The sequence below is a fragment of the Dipodomys spectabilis genome, unplaced genomic scaffold (assembly GCF_019054845.1).
Source record: "Dipodomys spectabilis isolate Male_0828 unplaced genomic scaffold, ASM1905484v1 ptg000669l, whole genome shotgun sequence".
Taxonomy (NCBI): Eukaryota; Metazoa; Chordata; class Mammalia; order Rodentia; family Heteromyidae; genus Dipodomys; species Dipodomys spectabilis.
Window position 1 is genome coordinate 3,798,473 of NW_024871346.1, and position 13,946 is coordinate 3,812,418.

General features: G+C 50.7%; 1 protein-coding gene across 3 annotated transcripts; it reads right to left on the reverse strand.

Moving 5' to 3' along the window:
* Positions 1-1,785: 1,785 nt before the first annotated feature.
* Positions 1,786-12,607, reverse strand: Tdrd6 (tudor domain containing 6). Of its 3 annotated transcripts, XM_042672025.1 has the most exons (6): positions 11,719-12,607; positions 6,486-11,643; positions 6,211-6,214; positions 5,045-5,206; positions 3,501-3,590; positions 1,786-1,996 (listed from the first exon to the last, which is right to left on the reverse strand). In XM_042672025.1, the coding sequence occupies exons 1-6, from the start codon at positions 12,605-12,607 to the stop codon at positions 1,841-1,843; spliced, it is 6,459 nt and encodes a 2,152-aa protein (XP_042527959.1). In that variant the 3' UTR covers positions 1,786-1,840. The 3 variants fall into 3 exon arrangements, with proteins under 3 accessions (XP_042527959.1, XP_042527958.1, XP_042527957.1); XM_042672024.1 differs by lacking the exon at positions 6,211-6,214 and having other exon boundaries at positions 5,045-5,169; positions 6,454-11,643; XM_042672023.1 differs by lacking the exon at positions 6,211-6,214 and having other exon boundaries at positions 5,045-5,169; positions 6,454-11,646.
* Between the last annotated feature and the right edge of the window lie 1,339 nt (positions 12,608-13,946).

Sequence of the window (13,946 nt, forward strand, 5' to 3'; positions counted from 1 at the left end):
TCTCAAGTCCTAATCGGAGGTGGAATGCCTACTCTGTTTCAGGCCCATGCCACAAATTATTCCTGCCATCAACACTGCAGTAACGCTTTGACCATCAACATTTTACAGATGAGGAAGTGCAAGATTCAAAGGTATTTTCACACCCATCTCAGTCACCAGTCTAGAAAGCACACGCACCTAAGGCAGACATCCAAAGCTAGGGGCTGTATGCTTCTCATACCACAGGACATGCAAAAAGGCCCAGGCAATTTCTTTAACGTGTTTATAAAGCATCTAGTTTTTTTAACCTATAAAAGAGGGGCAACATTACTATGCATGTCAGGGTGGATGGTAAAAATAGAAAAAAAAGGTCTTTCAAGTCCAGCAGATACTCAAGAAGGCTGAGGTCTAAGGGTCATGGTTCAAAGCCAACCTGGGCAGGAAAAGTCTGTGAGACTCTTAATCTCTCTTAGCCAGGACAAAAGCTGGAAGTGGGGGTGTGGCTCATGTGGTAGAGCACCAGTCTGCAGCAGGAAAAGCTAAGAGACAAGAGCTCAAGCCCCACCACTGGACACATGCACATACACGCACACACATACACACAATATTCATAATAAGTCCAGCCAGGTGACTAACATTTAATATTACTCTCCCACCCTCTCTCCACAATTACGGAGGAGGAAAGATGGAACAATTCGATAAAAATTAAATGAGGCCACCATGCCTTTTCAGATAAACTTTATTCAAATCTTGTGTTGTATTAGCATACTTCGAACTTCCAAACAGAATAGTAGTTAAATGTTTAACTAGACAGATATAAGGCAAAGCTTCAAAATCAAAACAAACAAACAAAAATCTGAACAAGCGACTGCTAACAAAACCACCCTCCTACGTAGCATCGCACTACGTACTTGTCCTGAACTTACATTTTTCCTATTCTAATGCAAATGCTCTATCGAAAAGGTACCGATAATTTTTGGGGGGAATTGTAGTAATGTGTTAGCAAATTTGTTTTGCAAACTAAATCCTCCTTGCATGTCCAGCAATCCCACTCTGAACACACTAGCTGGGCAACCTGAGACCAGCTTCATTTCCAAAGATGGTGACTGGCAGTCACATGACCTCAGGGTTTCTCAAATACTCTTGGTCTAGGTAAGGTGTGTCTCCTTTCAGAGCAACTTCTGGTCCCGCCATGGGTCTGTAATTAATCGAGGTCATCACCACACTCCTTTTCTGAAACAAGGAGAGAAAATCCTTAAGCTGAGAAAGAGACATGGAAACAGGGAAATGATTTGCTCATTTCTGTGTAAATGTCTTCTGAACGAGGAAAGAGAGAGAGACCACTAGGCTCATCAGGGCAGAGAATGCTCCTCGGCCAACAACGGTTTTTCTTTTTAATGTTTTGGTTGCACCATTCATATGGAGTTTCTTTAGAAGAATATGAAATACCAGCAGAGTCTCCATTTTTCAGGAATGAGGTTAGCAAGGGTGTCTCCTTCCCAGAACTAACTTTATTCTGAGTGGACCTCAATTTGAAAAACCAAAGAGCTGTTTACAAATGGTAATGTGCAATTCTTACAACATCTACAGATAAACTAAACTTTCAGAAATTCCCAAATATGGGCAGTGATCGTGTGCACATTATAACCTTAATTAAGGCTGATGAAAAACTCTGAAACTGTGCAAGTTAAGAATTTATCACTCATTCTTTTACTTTCAAGATTTCTTCAACTAGCCAACACAAATGTCTTCTGATGTTACAAGACATTACAAGACATCTTCCTCTGGGTTATTTATCCCCATAAGCCCATTTAAGCATTGTCTTTTTTTTAATTTTTGGTACTACAAATGCTCAAGGAAATTAACAAATCATTTTGATTGAGAGATTTGGGAAAATGGTATCTGTAAGACTTGGCCATTGTAGATGATACAATTTTGATAGAAAACTTGACTTACCTGTCATTGTGACATCTGGTGACAGGAAGTAATGATCTTTTCCCATTGTTTGGAAGACAGCCTGACAAAAGGAACCTTGGGATTATAATCAGTTTTTTAAACAGGGTAAGTACATTGCAATTTGAATCAGAAACAGAACTATAGACGAGCCAGAAAAAAGATGATAATAAAAGTATTCCCTTCACAAGTATGACGATCCTATTTCATAATGAAGAAACACTCCTGTATATTTTCTTTCTGGGCTTGGATGCTGTCCCTCAGCTCTTCTGCTCAAGGTGAGTGCTCTACCACTTGAGCCAAAGTGCTACTTCTGGCTTTTTCTGTTTATGTGGTGCTGAGGAATCGAACCCAGTGCCTCATGCATGGGAGGCAAGCACTCTATCACTGAACCATCTTCCTAGCCCCATCCTATATATTTTCTAGTCTTCAAATACTCCTTTCTCTGAAACATCACCATTGGAGCATTTCATACAGGGAGTTCAGTTTCCTTATCCAATTTTTGGGCTCCAGATCCCTGGCAACTTCAGTGTTTGGCCAGGGAATGAGGAATTTCCAAGGAATTGCTATTCAAATGTGGTCCAAGGTGAGCCACTTAACACTTAATGAAGAGGAATATATGTATTCTGCATAACTCCATATATCCTGCTTGATATAATGTAGGGAAAATGAAATATTTCACGCTAAAAAATTCTAAGAGATATAATAAGAAAGATACCCAGATCACAATGACTTCAAGTATCATGTCAGATATAATATCTCCTAATATTGGCTGTTGTATATGTGTGTGTGTGATTCTAGGGTTTGAGCTTGGAAGTTCATATTTGCTAACTCTACTCTCCCAGCCCTTTGGTGATTTTTGAGAGGTCCTTGCCTTATGCTCAGGCTGGCCTGGACTGTGGTCCTCCTATTTGTACATCGGTAGGATAACAGGTATGTGTCAGAGCCAGCCAGGCAGTCCCTAAAGCAGGATGACAGTCCTGGTGCCCAGCCAGCCACGGGTTACAGTGGAGCATCTGCCTCCCTGTGCAGCTAGGACGGTAAGCAACTCAGAACATTGACCATTTTGAGGGAAATTAAGTGGATTATTTATAAAAATGGATATTCTTAACAGCACCTTCAACTTAGACATGGGTCATTAACACCAAACATCTTTTCATTCATTAAGCTCAGAGTGAAAAAAAAATCAAGGAATACGACGTTATCATTTTGAATAAGACGTTATATCACTTTTCCCCCAGATGATGCATGACATTAAAATGTCCAGAGCACTGGTTTTGCTGCTCTTTTGCATTGGTTTTTGGTTTTGGTTTTTGACACAGGAGCTTGCTAAAGAGTTCAGGCTGGCCTCAAACCTTCCATGCTCCTGCCTCAGCCTCTTGAAGGCGGGGATAACAGGCATGCACTTCTATGCCCGGCCCTGCTGTTTTCACATGCTGTTGTTAGAAACACAAGATTTTTCTTTCCCCCTTCATTTTTTCTAATACAAGGGGCTTTGGAAGGCTTGCTGCATCCCGTTTCAAAATGAAGACCACATGCTCACATTTGATTGTTTCCTAATTCCATACCTCAGACGGACCCTGGTCTAATTTGGGAATGCCATTCCAGACGTTCTCAGGGCTTACGATCTCCTCTATGCCATTTGAAAGATTCAGAACCTACCAGAGAAAACACAATAATCAGCAAACCTGCCAAGCTCCTGAAACTGCCACGCATTTAAGCAGCATGCCAATCCTGAACGTGAAACACTTTCACGGATACTTAAACCTTTAACTTTAGGATACATGAACCTTTAACTTTAGCTCAATGCGTCTTCAGTTCAACTTGCATGTTCTGAGTGTGGCTGCCTGATGATTAAAAATAAAATCAGCCAGGTGCCAGTGTCCCATGCTTATCATCCTAGCTATGCAGGAGGCTGAGATATGAGGATTATGGTCAAAGCCAGCCCAGGCAGGAAAAGTCCATGAGACTCTCATCTCCAATTAACCACCAGGAAGCCAGAAATGTTGCTGTGGCTCGAAGTGGTATAGCTCTAGCCTTGTGCACAAAAGCTGAGGGGCAGCAACAAACAAAAATATCCTAATAAACCTGGAGTTCAAGCTCCAGGACCAGCAAAAACTAACAAAACAAAATAAGAATCAGATTTAGGCCTCAGATGTTGCAAATGTCACAGAGCAAAGACCTGTGAGTACATGAGCAAAGGACATTGCAGGGCTCACTTGCTCCTGCAATCCGCAGCCAGACATCCATTCCCATGCTTAGAGGGATGAACACAACACAGACACAAAGCTCGTCACAGGGCAGTGGTATGGAGGTGATGACGACAATGGGAAATTTACAACACGATGCCAGCAAGGGCGTCCGAGACGGAGCAAGGACTCAAGTAAATGGTTAGAAACGGGAGTTGGCCTCTTCATCAACAGGCATGGAACCCTGTCCAGTCACAACTGTGTTATTATTGAATGCCCCCAAAACAGCAAGGAGAGCAATCTACACAGATATAAAAAGCCACCCACATACATTATAGACAAGATAGATGAGGAGCCAAACATCATGGTCTCCTTTAATACACAGAAGTAAACATAACAAAGTAAGACCTAAGGCTGAAAAGGTAGATGGACACCCAGCCCAGGAGGGCCTCCTGGGTCACATTAATGAGCCTAAACTTTATGTTCTAGATGCGTGTTCCTAACATTGTAATGAGGTGACGATGCAGATTCTAGAATCCTGCCCCCCTCCCACAAATTCTGAATCGGTAGGTAAAGCCAAGACCAAGGAATCTGTCATGTAAAGAAAATAGGCCAGGTGATTCTAATAAAGTAGTTTTCATATTACAGGAAAAACACAGCAAAAAGTGATTACACAGAAAAATGTGTATAGATTTTTCTATCATAAACTTTGTACTAGCAGTGTGGGCATTCAGCTGAAGGGAAACTAGAAGCAGTAAATCAAATAAAATGTTGTACCTGTAAAATGAGGGACTCAACAAATTACCAAAGGGAACAAGCAGGTGTATAGCTATCAATCGTATTCTGTAGTCCTGTACATGTTAGTAAAATTCTTTAACAGTCCACGAGTGTTCATTGAGTTAAAGGCCTTAAATGGTTCTTACCCTTGTTCCTCCTTCGGCTATTTCCAAAATCTCACATTTAGACCATGTGTTTCTCAGACTCGACCACACAACACATTTGGATCCAACCGTAAATCCTTTCAGGGTGTAGGTGTTCTGTAGCTGAACTGCCAAATTCAATAGAGTAAAAGATATACAAGAAGACTATTTTCCTAATGTACTTGTTACTCCCATATAATCAATACTGTTTAATTCATACATCATCACAATGTTTTGATTTTTGTTTTAACTCCTTCCAGTGTCCTGACCCCACATTTGCTACCACTGTAGCAAATAGATTTGAGAATGGAAGTTTGAAGACAGCTTGGGAGGAAATTCCATGAGACTTTTATCTCCCCAATTCACCACAAAAAACTGAAAATGCAGCTGTGGCTCAAGTGGTAGAGTGCTAGCATTGAACAAAGAAAGCTTAGGGACAGCACCCAGGCCCTGCGTTCAAGCCCTAGGACCACTAAACACAAAAACTGATCATGAAAGACTGCAAGTTAGCTATTTAATGTAACTCTCAAATCTTAAACAGCAAGTAAAATAGCCAAGAAAGCCAAATATAGTAAATATTCTCCAAGTTTTATGAATTTTTTAGCTTTTGTTTGATGGATATAGGTTCCCTAAATTTATTTTTTTAAGTATTTCTAAACAAGTGGCAAGAAAGATTCCACTTGTCAATTTCTGTTGGCAGGATTGCTTGGCAAAGAGAATGCTGTGTGTGTGTGTGTGTGTGTGTGTGTGTGTGTGTGTGTGTTTGCCAGTCCTGGGGCTTGAACTCAGGGCCTGGGCACTGTCCCTTAGCTTATTTTGCTCAATGCTAGCACTCTACCACTTGAGCCACAGCACCACTTCCAGCTTTTTCTCTTATGTGGTACTGAGGAATTGAACCCAGGACTTCATGCATGCTAGGCAAGCACTCTACCACAAGACACCTTCCCAGCCCAAATGCTGTGTTTTTAAAACACTGTTGTCTTTTTAAAGATGACTTCCCTCACTTTCTAAACATGATTACCTTTTGGTGACATAGATTCAAGCATTTAATGTTTTGGAAACAAAATGATTATTTCAGCATTTCATTCAGCATATATATATATACATATATATGTATATGTATATATACACACATGTATATATATACATATATACACATATACATATACACACCTATGTGTAGATATTCATATATATATACATGTATATATATATATTTGCATTGATTACACAAGCGTGACCTCTCCAAATACCCTATGTAAGATCCAAACTAGAGTCAGGTTTCTGCTTTTAACCTAGCAATCAATTCCGGCAACTCCTCTTACAAGTAGTCCCCCTTTCTTTGAAATGCATAGGAACTTTCAAAGGACCTTAGGTGAAACTTAGGAGTGACCGGGAGCAAATCCACATACCTGAGATGTGATCTGGTGACCCGTGAATGTGCTTTCCTCCATCTCTGGCCTCCTCCTTGGAGAACAACGGGGTCAGCGATGAGACGGCATTCCTGCCTTGATAGTTTGGAAACTCTTCTTCAAACAGACTCACGTTGGTGGGCTCTGAGACCTCACAGTTCTCCCTACAATGGCACAAGGCCACGGGGTGCTGCTCATCATCAAAAGATGCTGCACCGCTAGACTTCCTCCTGTCTTCTGCACATCTGGATTCTTGAACCTTCTGAGCAACTCTTGCCGACAAAGAAGTCAGGCTGTCCTCCAGAGACATCTGGGACAGGAGCAGTTCTAGTTCTGGTTGCTTCTCCACTTCGCCTTTGAGGGAAAGCGGCGCTGGGAATGGTTCCAGGGTGGCTTCTGGGTCATGTCCTGGGGACGGGGGCACCGTGGGTGGCCCCAGGCCTAGGTCCTCTTTCTCTTCATCGCCCACTAAGGAATGCTGTAGTTCAATGGGTTCCAGATCCAAGAATGCTTTGGATTCATCATCAGGGGAGAGCGGCACCTCCAGTGAATTCACTTCCAACAGCTCCTTCACCTCGCTAGCGAGGGGCGACGTGGTGCTGAATCCTGCAATCAGGTACTTCTCGTCAAACTTGTCTGGGTCCCCCAAATGGCACTCCATGCCCCCCACTTCCAGCACCTCCGACGCCATGTTATCTTTGCAGGACTTTTCAAATGCTTCGAAAACGTTATCAGGGCCCAGGTCGTAGAATTTGCTTGGCTTGGTGTCGAGCACGTTCAGCTCTTTCTCACTTCTGTCGGGGAGTTCGTCCATCGGTGGCTCTGCATACGACACTTGCTCTTGTCCAGCTTTGCTTCCTGGTTTCTGAGGTCCCACGTCAGGACTGGGGGGCCCCAAGGCTCCTTTGATCTCGGGGCCCTTTTTTTCGTAGTTCAGGTCACTCTTGGGAGTCCCCATCTTGGAATACTTCTTCATCTTCTCATTGATGCTCTCGCCTTTGCTTTTCAAGTCCACGATTGCTAAGGGGATATCGCACACGTCCCGCCGGACCTCCAGGATGGTCACTTCCAGCACATCCTGCGTGACTATTTCGTAAAAGTAGTCATTGCCCTCTTGAGGGCACGTGCCTTCTGAGATGTTAAACCCCGCCAGGCAGCAGGGGAAAGCTTGCATGGGGACCATCAACAGCTCACAGGGAATGTTCCAGACAGCTTTGGGGTCCACGCAGTCCTCGATGTTTCCAAAGTCGACGAGCCTGACGGACAGGAAATCGTCTTCACAGATGCTCGTGATGAGGGCACGGTAATAATGCCCGTCCTCCCTGTATTTGACTATACAGGGGTTGCCAATCTGAGGAGAGTGGATGCAATTCCTCCACTCCAGAATCTGCTTTCCAGCATTCTGAACTTCTGTTTCTAAGTACTGGAGTTCCTCAGTGTTTGCAAACTGACACCAGAAATACTCAGGCCCATCGATGACAGTGGCATAAGCTCTGACCACCTTCATCTGGGGATTATACCAGTTCAGAAATACTGAGGTGTCGATGTCCGATTTGTTGGCAGACTTTGAGCGGTCCCCTTTAATGATTGGCGTAGCCAGGCCCGCCCGGGGTTTTTCAATGGAAGCGTATCTGTTCACCACATCTTCTGCTATCATGCCTTGGTCATCAGTAAGAATCACTTCCCATCTGTCCTGGAATTTAATGAATTCACATCTTATTTGAGCTTCGTCAGTCCTCTGGGAAAAGTAAGATGTGATTTCCTTACAGTTGATGATGTCAGGGACACAAAGTCCTCTTAAAGAGCAGTGGACACACAGGCCTGGCAACAGCGCGTTCACCAGGTCAAGCCTGCCGGTTTTGTTGGCGTGAACCACAGACACGTTGCCATAGTCTATAAACTGCACCGAGAGGAAGTCGTTGGACTGCCGTTCCCGGACCACGGCGCGATACCACAGGTTGTCTTCGGGGAACAAGGCACAGATGACATTCCCGCTTTGCAGAGGCGGCCCAGTGTAACACTGGGGGCGCGTCTGAGCATTATTTAGTCTCTCGGAAAGACGGTTGATTTCGGCTTCGTCATCTATGAGCTGCACATAGAAATCGGAGACGTTGTTCACGTGTGACACATACACCGTCGTTTTCAAGCCGGGCGAGATGGTCTTCTTCGGGAGCTCGCAAATTTTTCGAGGTAAATCTTTGTTCCCAGGGTCCCCTGCCCGTCTCTCTGCAAAGGTGCTCTCCACCCTTGACATCTGCGGAGGTGGTTCCTCAAAGATGTCTTTCTTGTCTCGTGCTAAGGGAAACCCTGGCTCGTTGGTGTGTTCCACTGGGTCCTGATATTGAGGGAATAAACTGGCCTTCGTGGGGCTCTGTAAACTCTTGAACTCTTTACACACAGAGATCATCTTAGGTTTGCACGCGTCTCCGAACATCTCCATGCTGTGTAATCGGCTCTCTCCCGACTTACTTAGATACACGGTAGGAGACAGCTTCACGCTCTCGTGTTTGTCTTCCAGCGTTTCGGAGGTGAAGAATGCTTCACTTTCTTTCTGTGTTTTCTTTACCTCATTCTTACAACCCAGCAGCCCTAGCTTCTCATTGATGCCAGCATTGATTTGGATACTGTCATCGTAGAGTTCTATAATCAGTCTTCCGTCAGGATCTTTCGCCACCACCAAGGCCTTCAGGGATTTGTCTAAAATGGTCTCTTGGAACCATGTTGTCACTTCTTCCGGAATGTGGCTGGGGATATCGGACAAGGAGCATTTGACGGCTTGCATGGGCAAGAGCAAAACGTCATACGCATCCCGGGGTATAGGCAGGAGGTTCTCGCTGGTTACATAAATGTTCCCAAAATCCACAAAGAAGACTTTATTCGGATCCTTTTCTATGATCACCCCTCGGTACCAGTTGCTATCTGTGTACTTGGCAAGACACAGGTTCCCAGGGACCGAGGGAGACGTGTTCAGCTTCAGCAAAACTTCACTTAGCTGCGTGATGCTGTACGACAGCTGTTCCAAAACACCCGAGTTTCTCGCCAGCTGGAAGTAAAATGTCCAAGGGTCGTCGACGTGGGTTATGTACACGGCTTCTTCACTCCCGATTTTCAGATCGTGGGTGGAATAGTAGTAGGAATGGAGCTGTACAGAAGCTTCCAGAGGCTTCTGAAGCTTTACCGGCCTCGCAAGTCTCTTCTCTACCAAGAAATGGCAGGCGCTCTGAAAGGGAGTCAGCAAGTCCACGACATTAAACAGTTCTGCATCCTGGATGGACGCCAGAGCAAAGATGGTGCATTTTAACTCGAGGTTGTTCTGCCAGGCATTGTCGACAAACCCGCTGAACGCTTGGACCGCCTTCTCGTCCCACACAAAGGGATTTTCCCCCGTTGGCTGAATTAAATTATAAAGGCTGCACCGGAAAGCCTGCGCTCTAACCGCGAGAAAGTCGTCGGCCATTAAGTACAGACTTCTCACAGACACGGTGTCTTTGTCCCCATAATCAATGAAGCTCACGCTGACGTGTTCTGAGGACGGAGCCCCGCAAATCAGTGCTCGTGACCATTTTCCAGTCTTTGCCCTCTTGGTCAAACAAGCGGGGGTGGTGGGTTGGTAAGGGGCCGGGGTGCTTTCGCAATAAGCTTCAATATCGCACATCAGAGTTCTAAACCTTTGCGTGTTCCTGGACAACTGACACCAGAAGGAGCTGGGGTTCTCCACGAAAGACACCTTCACTTCTACCGTGGTTCCCACCTCCAGTTCGCCTTTCCAAGAACAGTCCGACTTGGTGGTCAAGAAACTGGGGACCAGAGGGGATCCCTTCTCCTTGTCCGGTCCAACTTGTCCGGCCAAAACACTTGTCACCATGGTTGGGTCGCTGGGGGTTTCTAAGGCAGAGGTGGTGGCTTTATTTTCCACCTTGGCTCTCTGCTCTCCTGCCTTTGCGGCCGCAGTGGTTTTGGTATTCTCGGGGAGATACCCGCTGGCCAGGTGCCCTGGGGCTGGCCCGTTTCCTTTGGTCTCAAATTCCTGATACTTGGCATAGCCGGCCTGGGCAATCACCTTGCTAATGTTTTCCTCTCCGGTGCGAGATTCGTCGAGAATCTCGATGATGTACTGGTGGTCCTGCTTGTCCAGGATGTGGATGACAAGTTCCTTGTGAAGGACTGTCTTCTTGAAAAAGGAGATGGCCTCCTGGCTCCAGCTCTTCCCCAGAGGCCAGATGTCGGCCAGGGCGCACCGGAGGGCCAGGACGGGCAGCTGCCTGAACTGCGGGAGCAGCATCCTCACGTCGTACCAGTCCACGGTCTCCGAGTTCCCCCGGTCCACGAGGAACACGTCCACGCTCTTGCCCTCCAGCCTGGTCACCAGGGCCCGGAAGTAGCCATTTTCCTTCCACTTGACGCAGCAGAGGTCGTCGGGCTCGGGTTTCAGCACCACGCCGTCCAGCTTGCTGGCCGACGAGTAGAAGCTGCCCATCTTCCGGGCCAGCTTGTTGAAGGTGCCGCCGTGCTTCCGCAGCCGGATCCAGAACTCCGACGGGCTCCGGACGAACTCCACCTGCGCGTCGTAGAAGGCGTTCATCTTCAGCTTGATCACCTTCAGGGCCCGGGGGCAGGCGTCCTGGTGGTGGTCGTCCAGGGCCAGGGGCGGCGCGGGGAAGGCCGTCTCCGCGTCCTCCTCCTCCTCCTCGTCGTCCTCGTCGCCGTCCTCGTCGTCGTCGTCCTCGCCGCGCCCGTGGCCCCGCAGGAAGCGGTCGGCCAGGCAGCACGACTGCACCCCGAAGGCGCTGTTCAGGTTGAGGCCGTCCTCCCCGTACAGCGTGACGTAGTACACGTGCTCGAAGGCGCAGTAGAACTCGATCTTGGCGTTCACCGCCTGGCCCAGGATCAGGGCCTTCAGGTCGCCCACCTGGGAGCGCGACCAGCCCCGGCCGCAGTCCCAGAGCCCGTACAGGGCGCACGGGTAGGTGACCACGGGCATGCGGAAGTACTCGGGCAGCAGGTAGCGCAGGCTGCTGCCGCTCACCAGCTCCTTGCGCCCGTAGTCCACGTGCAGCACCTGGGCGCAGCGCTGGGGCCGGAAGGTCTCCAGCAGGAGCGCCCGGTACCAGCGCCCGTCCAGGCCGCACGAGGCGCACGGCGAGCCGGGCTTGTCCGGGCTCTCCTCGCGCTCCTCGCAGGGGGCTCCGCCTCCTCCTCCTCCTCCTCCGCCCGCGCCGCCGCCGCTTCCGCCGCCACCGCTTCCGCCGCCGCCGCCGCCGCCGCCGCTGTCGTCCCCGGTCGCCCGGGACGACGCCCGGTACACCTGCGCCATGCTCTCCGAGAGGCGGCGGATCTCCTGCGACAGGCTCCGCAGCTGGCAGTGGATGCGGTGCGGGTGGCACACCTGCGTGACCACCACGGGCTCCGTCACGCCCAGCTGCAGCTGCGGGTAGAAGTAATCCAGGCCGGGCGGCTCCTGCTTGGGCAGGACCCGCGGGAGGACCGGGGTGCCCGCGCCCTTGCCCACCGACACCAGGTAGCGCTTGAGCAGGAAGCAGAAGAGGCTGTCGGGCACCTGGCGCGCCAGGCCCAGCTCCTGCATCTGCTGGAAGACGGCGGGCACCTCCAGCAGGACCAGGCGGTAGGGGAGCAGCACGTCCATGACGCGGCCCCGCAGCTCCTGGCCCTGCAGGCCGCTCAGGAAGTCCACGGCGCCCGGCGCCCAGTGCTGCGGCTCGCCGCCGCCCGCGCCGCCGCCGCCCGCCGGCACCAGGCCGGCCAGCACGCAGCCCAGCACCTCCGACGGCAGGTGGAAGAACTCGCCGCGGCCTGGCGCCAGCGAGCCCGCGCCCGCCGCGATCGTGCGACCCTCATCCAGCAGGAAGACGCGGCTCTCCTGCGCCTGCCGGCTCACCACGCGGCAGCGGTGCCACAGCAGCCCCACCTGCACCAGGCACAGCTCGCCCGGGGCGGCCGGGGCGCCGCCCAGCGCCCAGGGCCCGCGCGTGGCCGCCGCCTCCTGGATCTCCCGGCTCAGCCGCACGTACTCCTCCCGCCGCTGGCCCACCAGGCCCCACAGCTGCACGGGGATCACCTCCGGGTGCACGTCCACGAAGGTCACCCGCAGGGTCAGCGACGCCCCGGGCGGCGGGAGCCCCGGCGTCCAGCTCATCGCTGCGCCCGAGTGTGCGTGTGCGTGGGGGGGAAGGGGCGGGACGCCCGGCCCGGAGCCGCCTGGGCGGGGGGGGGGGGCAGTATGTGTGTGGTGGGGGTGTGTGTGGGGGCTCCGATCCGGGCTGGGGTTCCCGGTCGGCGTGGGCGGGGGCGGCTCAGGTCGCTGCGTGGGCGGGGAGGGGGGTCACCGATCAGCGTAGAGGTCTCCGGTCACCGGCGGGGTCTCCGGTCACCGGCGGGGTCTCCCGGTGGTCAGGACGCGCGCCGACAACTGGTAAGACCCGGCACCCCACCAACGGCCCCCGGTGCCAGCGCCGGCGGGGCCCGCGCGCGGCTCGGGCGGGCGGGGGTGACGGGCGACGCGGGGCTCAGGGGTGGAGGCCCCGGGGCACGGGGCGCCCGGGAGGCCGCGGGGCGGGAGGGGAAGGGCACGACCTGCTTCTCCCCGACCCGGCGTGGGGACCCCGCCAGACAGTTGACCCTCCTGGGGTCCCTCCAACAAGTACCGAGGGAGCACTGCGCGCCAAGCACCGCGCTAGCCATTGGAGGAGTTCCCGTGAGAGGCGGGAACGAGCAAGGGAGGCGCCAACGGCGGGCGGCGCGTTCCCGTTCCCGGGCGTTGAGGCTGGAACCCTTCGCTGGGGGGAAGCGGGGAGTGGCGGGCGGGCCAGGGGCGGGCAGTGCGCCTGCGCCCCCGGGGCGGGCCGGAGGGGTGCACGGCGGGCACGCTCCCTCCCGGGGTGGCCGGCGCAGGGGTCTGGCTAGGGCGGGGGGGGGGGGGGGTGGGCACTGTCTGGCGAACCCGTGTCTGAGCCTCTGCAAAGTCCGGCCCGTCCCGGTGGCGCGTGGAGATACCCAACGCGAGCTGGGCGAATGAGTAGTGCCTCTCCTCCCCTTCCCCCCGCCCCCCGGCCCTCCCTCCGACCCCCGAAGATCCTGGAATCATGACAATATTTTCTGTCTCTCCGAAGTTTATTATTCTGGGCACCTCGAACAAGTGAAATCATAGAAGATGGTGCCCATTTGGGCTTGGGTTATTTCACTCAGACTATTTTTAAGGCTCATCCTTATTGTACTACCCTTCCTTTCTCCCGGCACTAAAAGGAATAATGTGTGTGTCACATTTTAATCTAGTCATTTGTCAATAGACATTTGGGTGCTCTCTACATTTTGGCCATATGCATAACGCTGTTTTAAAAATTGCTATACACCCATCCCAGTTTGTGCTTTCAATGGTGTAAGTTAAATACTTGGAAGAAAAATTGCTGGATCATGATAATTATGTTTATTTTAGAAACCCCTGTTTTATTTTTTTTAACAGCAGCCGCACCATCTAA

What these genes read in the sequence shown, in the direction of transcription:
- Tdrd6 (XM_042672025.1), bottom strand. Translation starts at nt 12,607, where the DNA reads ATGAGCTGGACGCCGGGGCTCCCGCCGCCCGGGGCGTCGCTGACCCTG. An exon ending in TAGCCGAAGGAGGAACAAGG is followed by an intron (nt 3,591 to 5,044) that starts GTAAGAACCATT and finishes TTTCTCTGGTAG; the next exon opens with GTTCTGAATCTTTCAAATGG. An exon ending in TAGACCAGGGTCCGTCTGAG is followed by an intron (nt 1,997 to 3,500) that starts GTATGGAATTAG and finishes TCCTTTTGTCAG; the next exon opens with GCTGTCTTCCAAACAATGGG.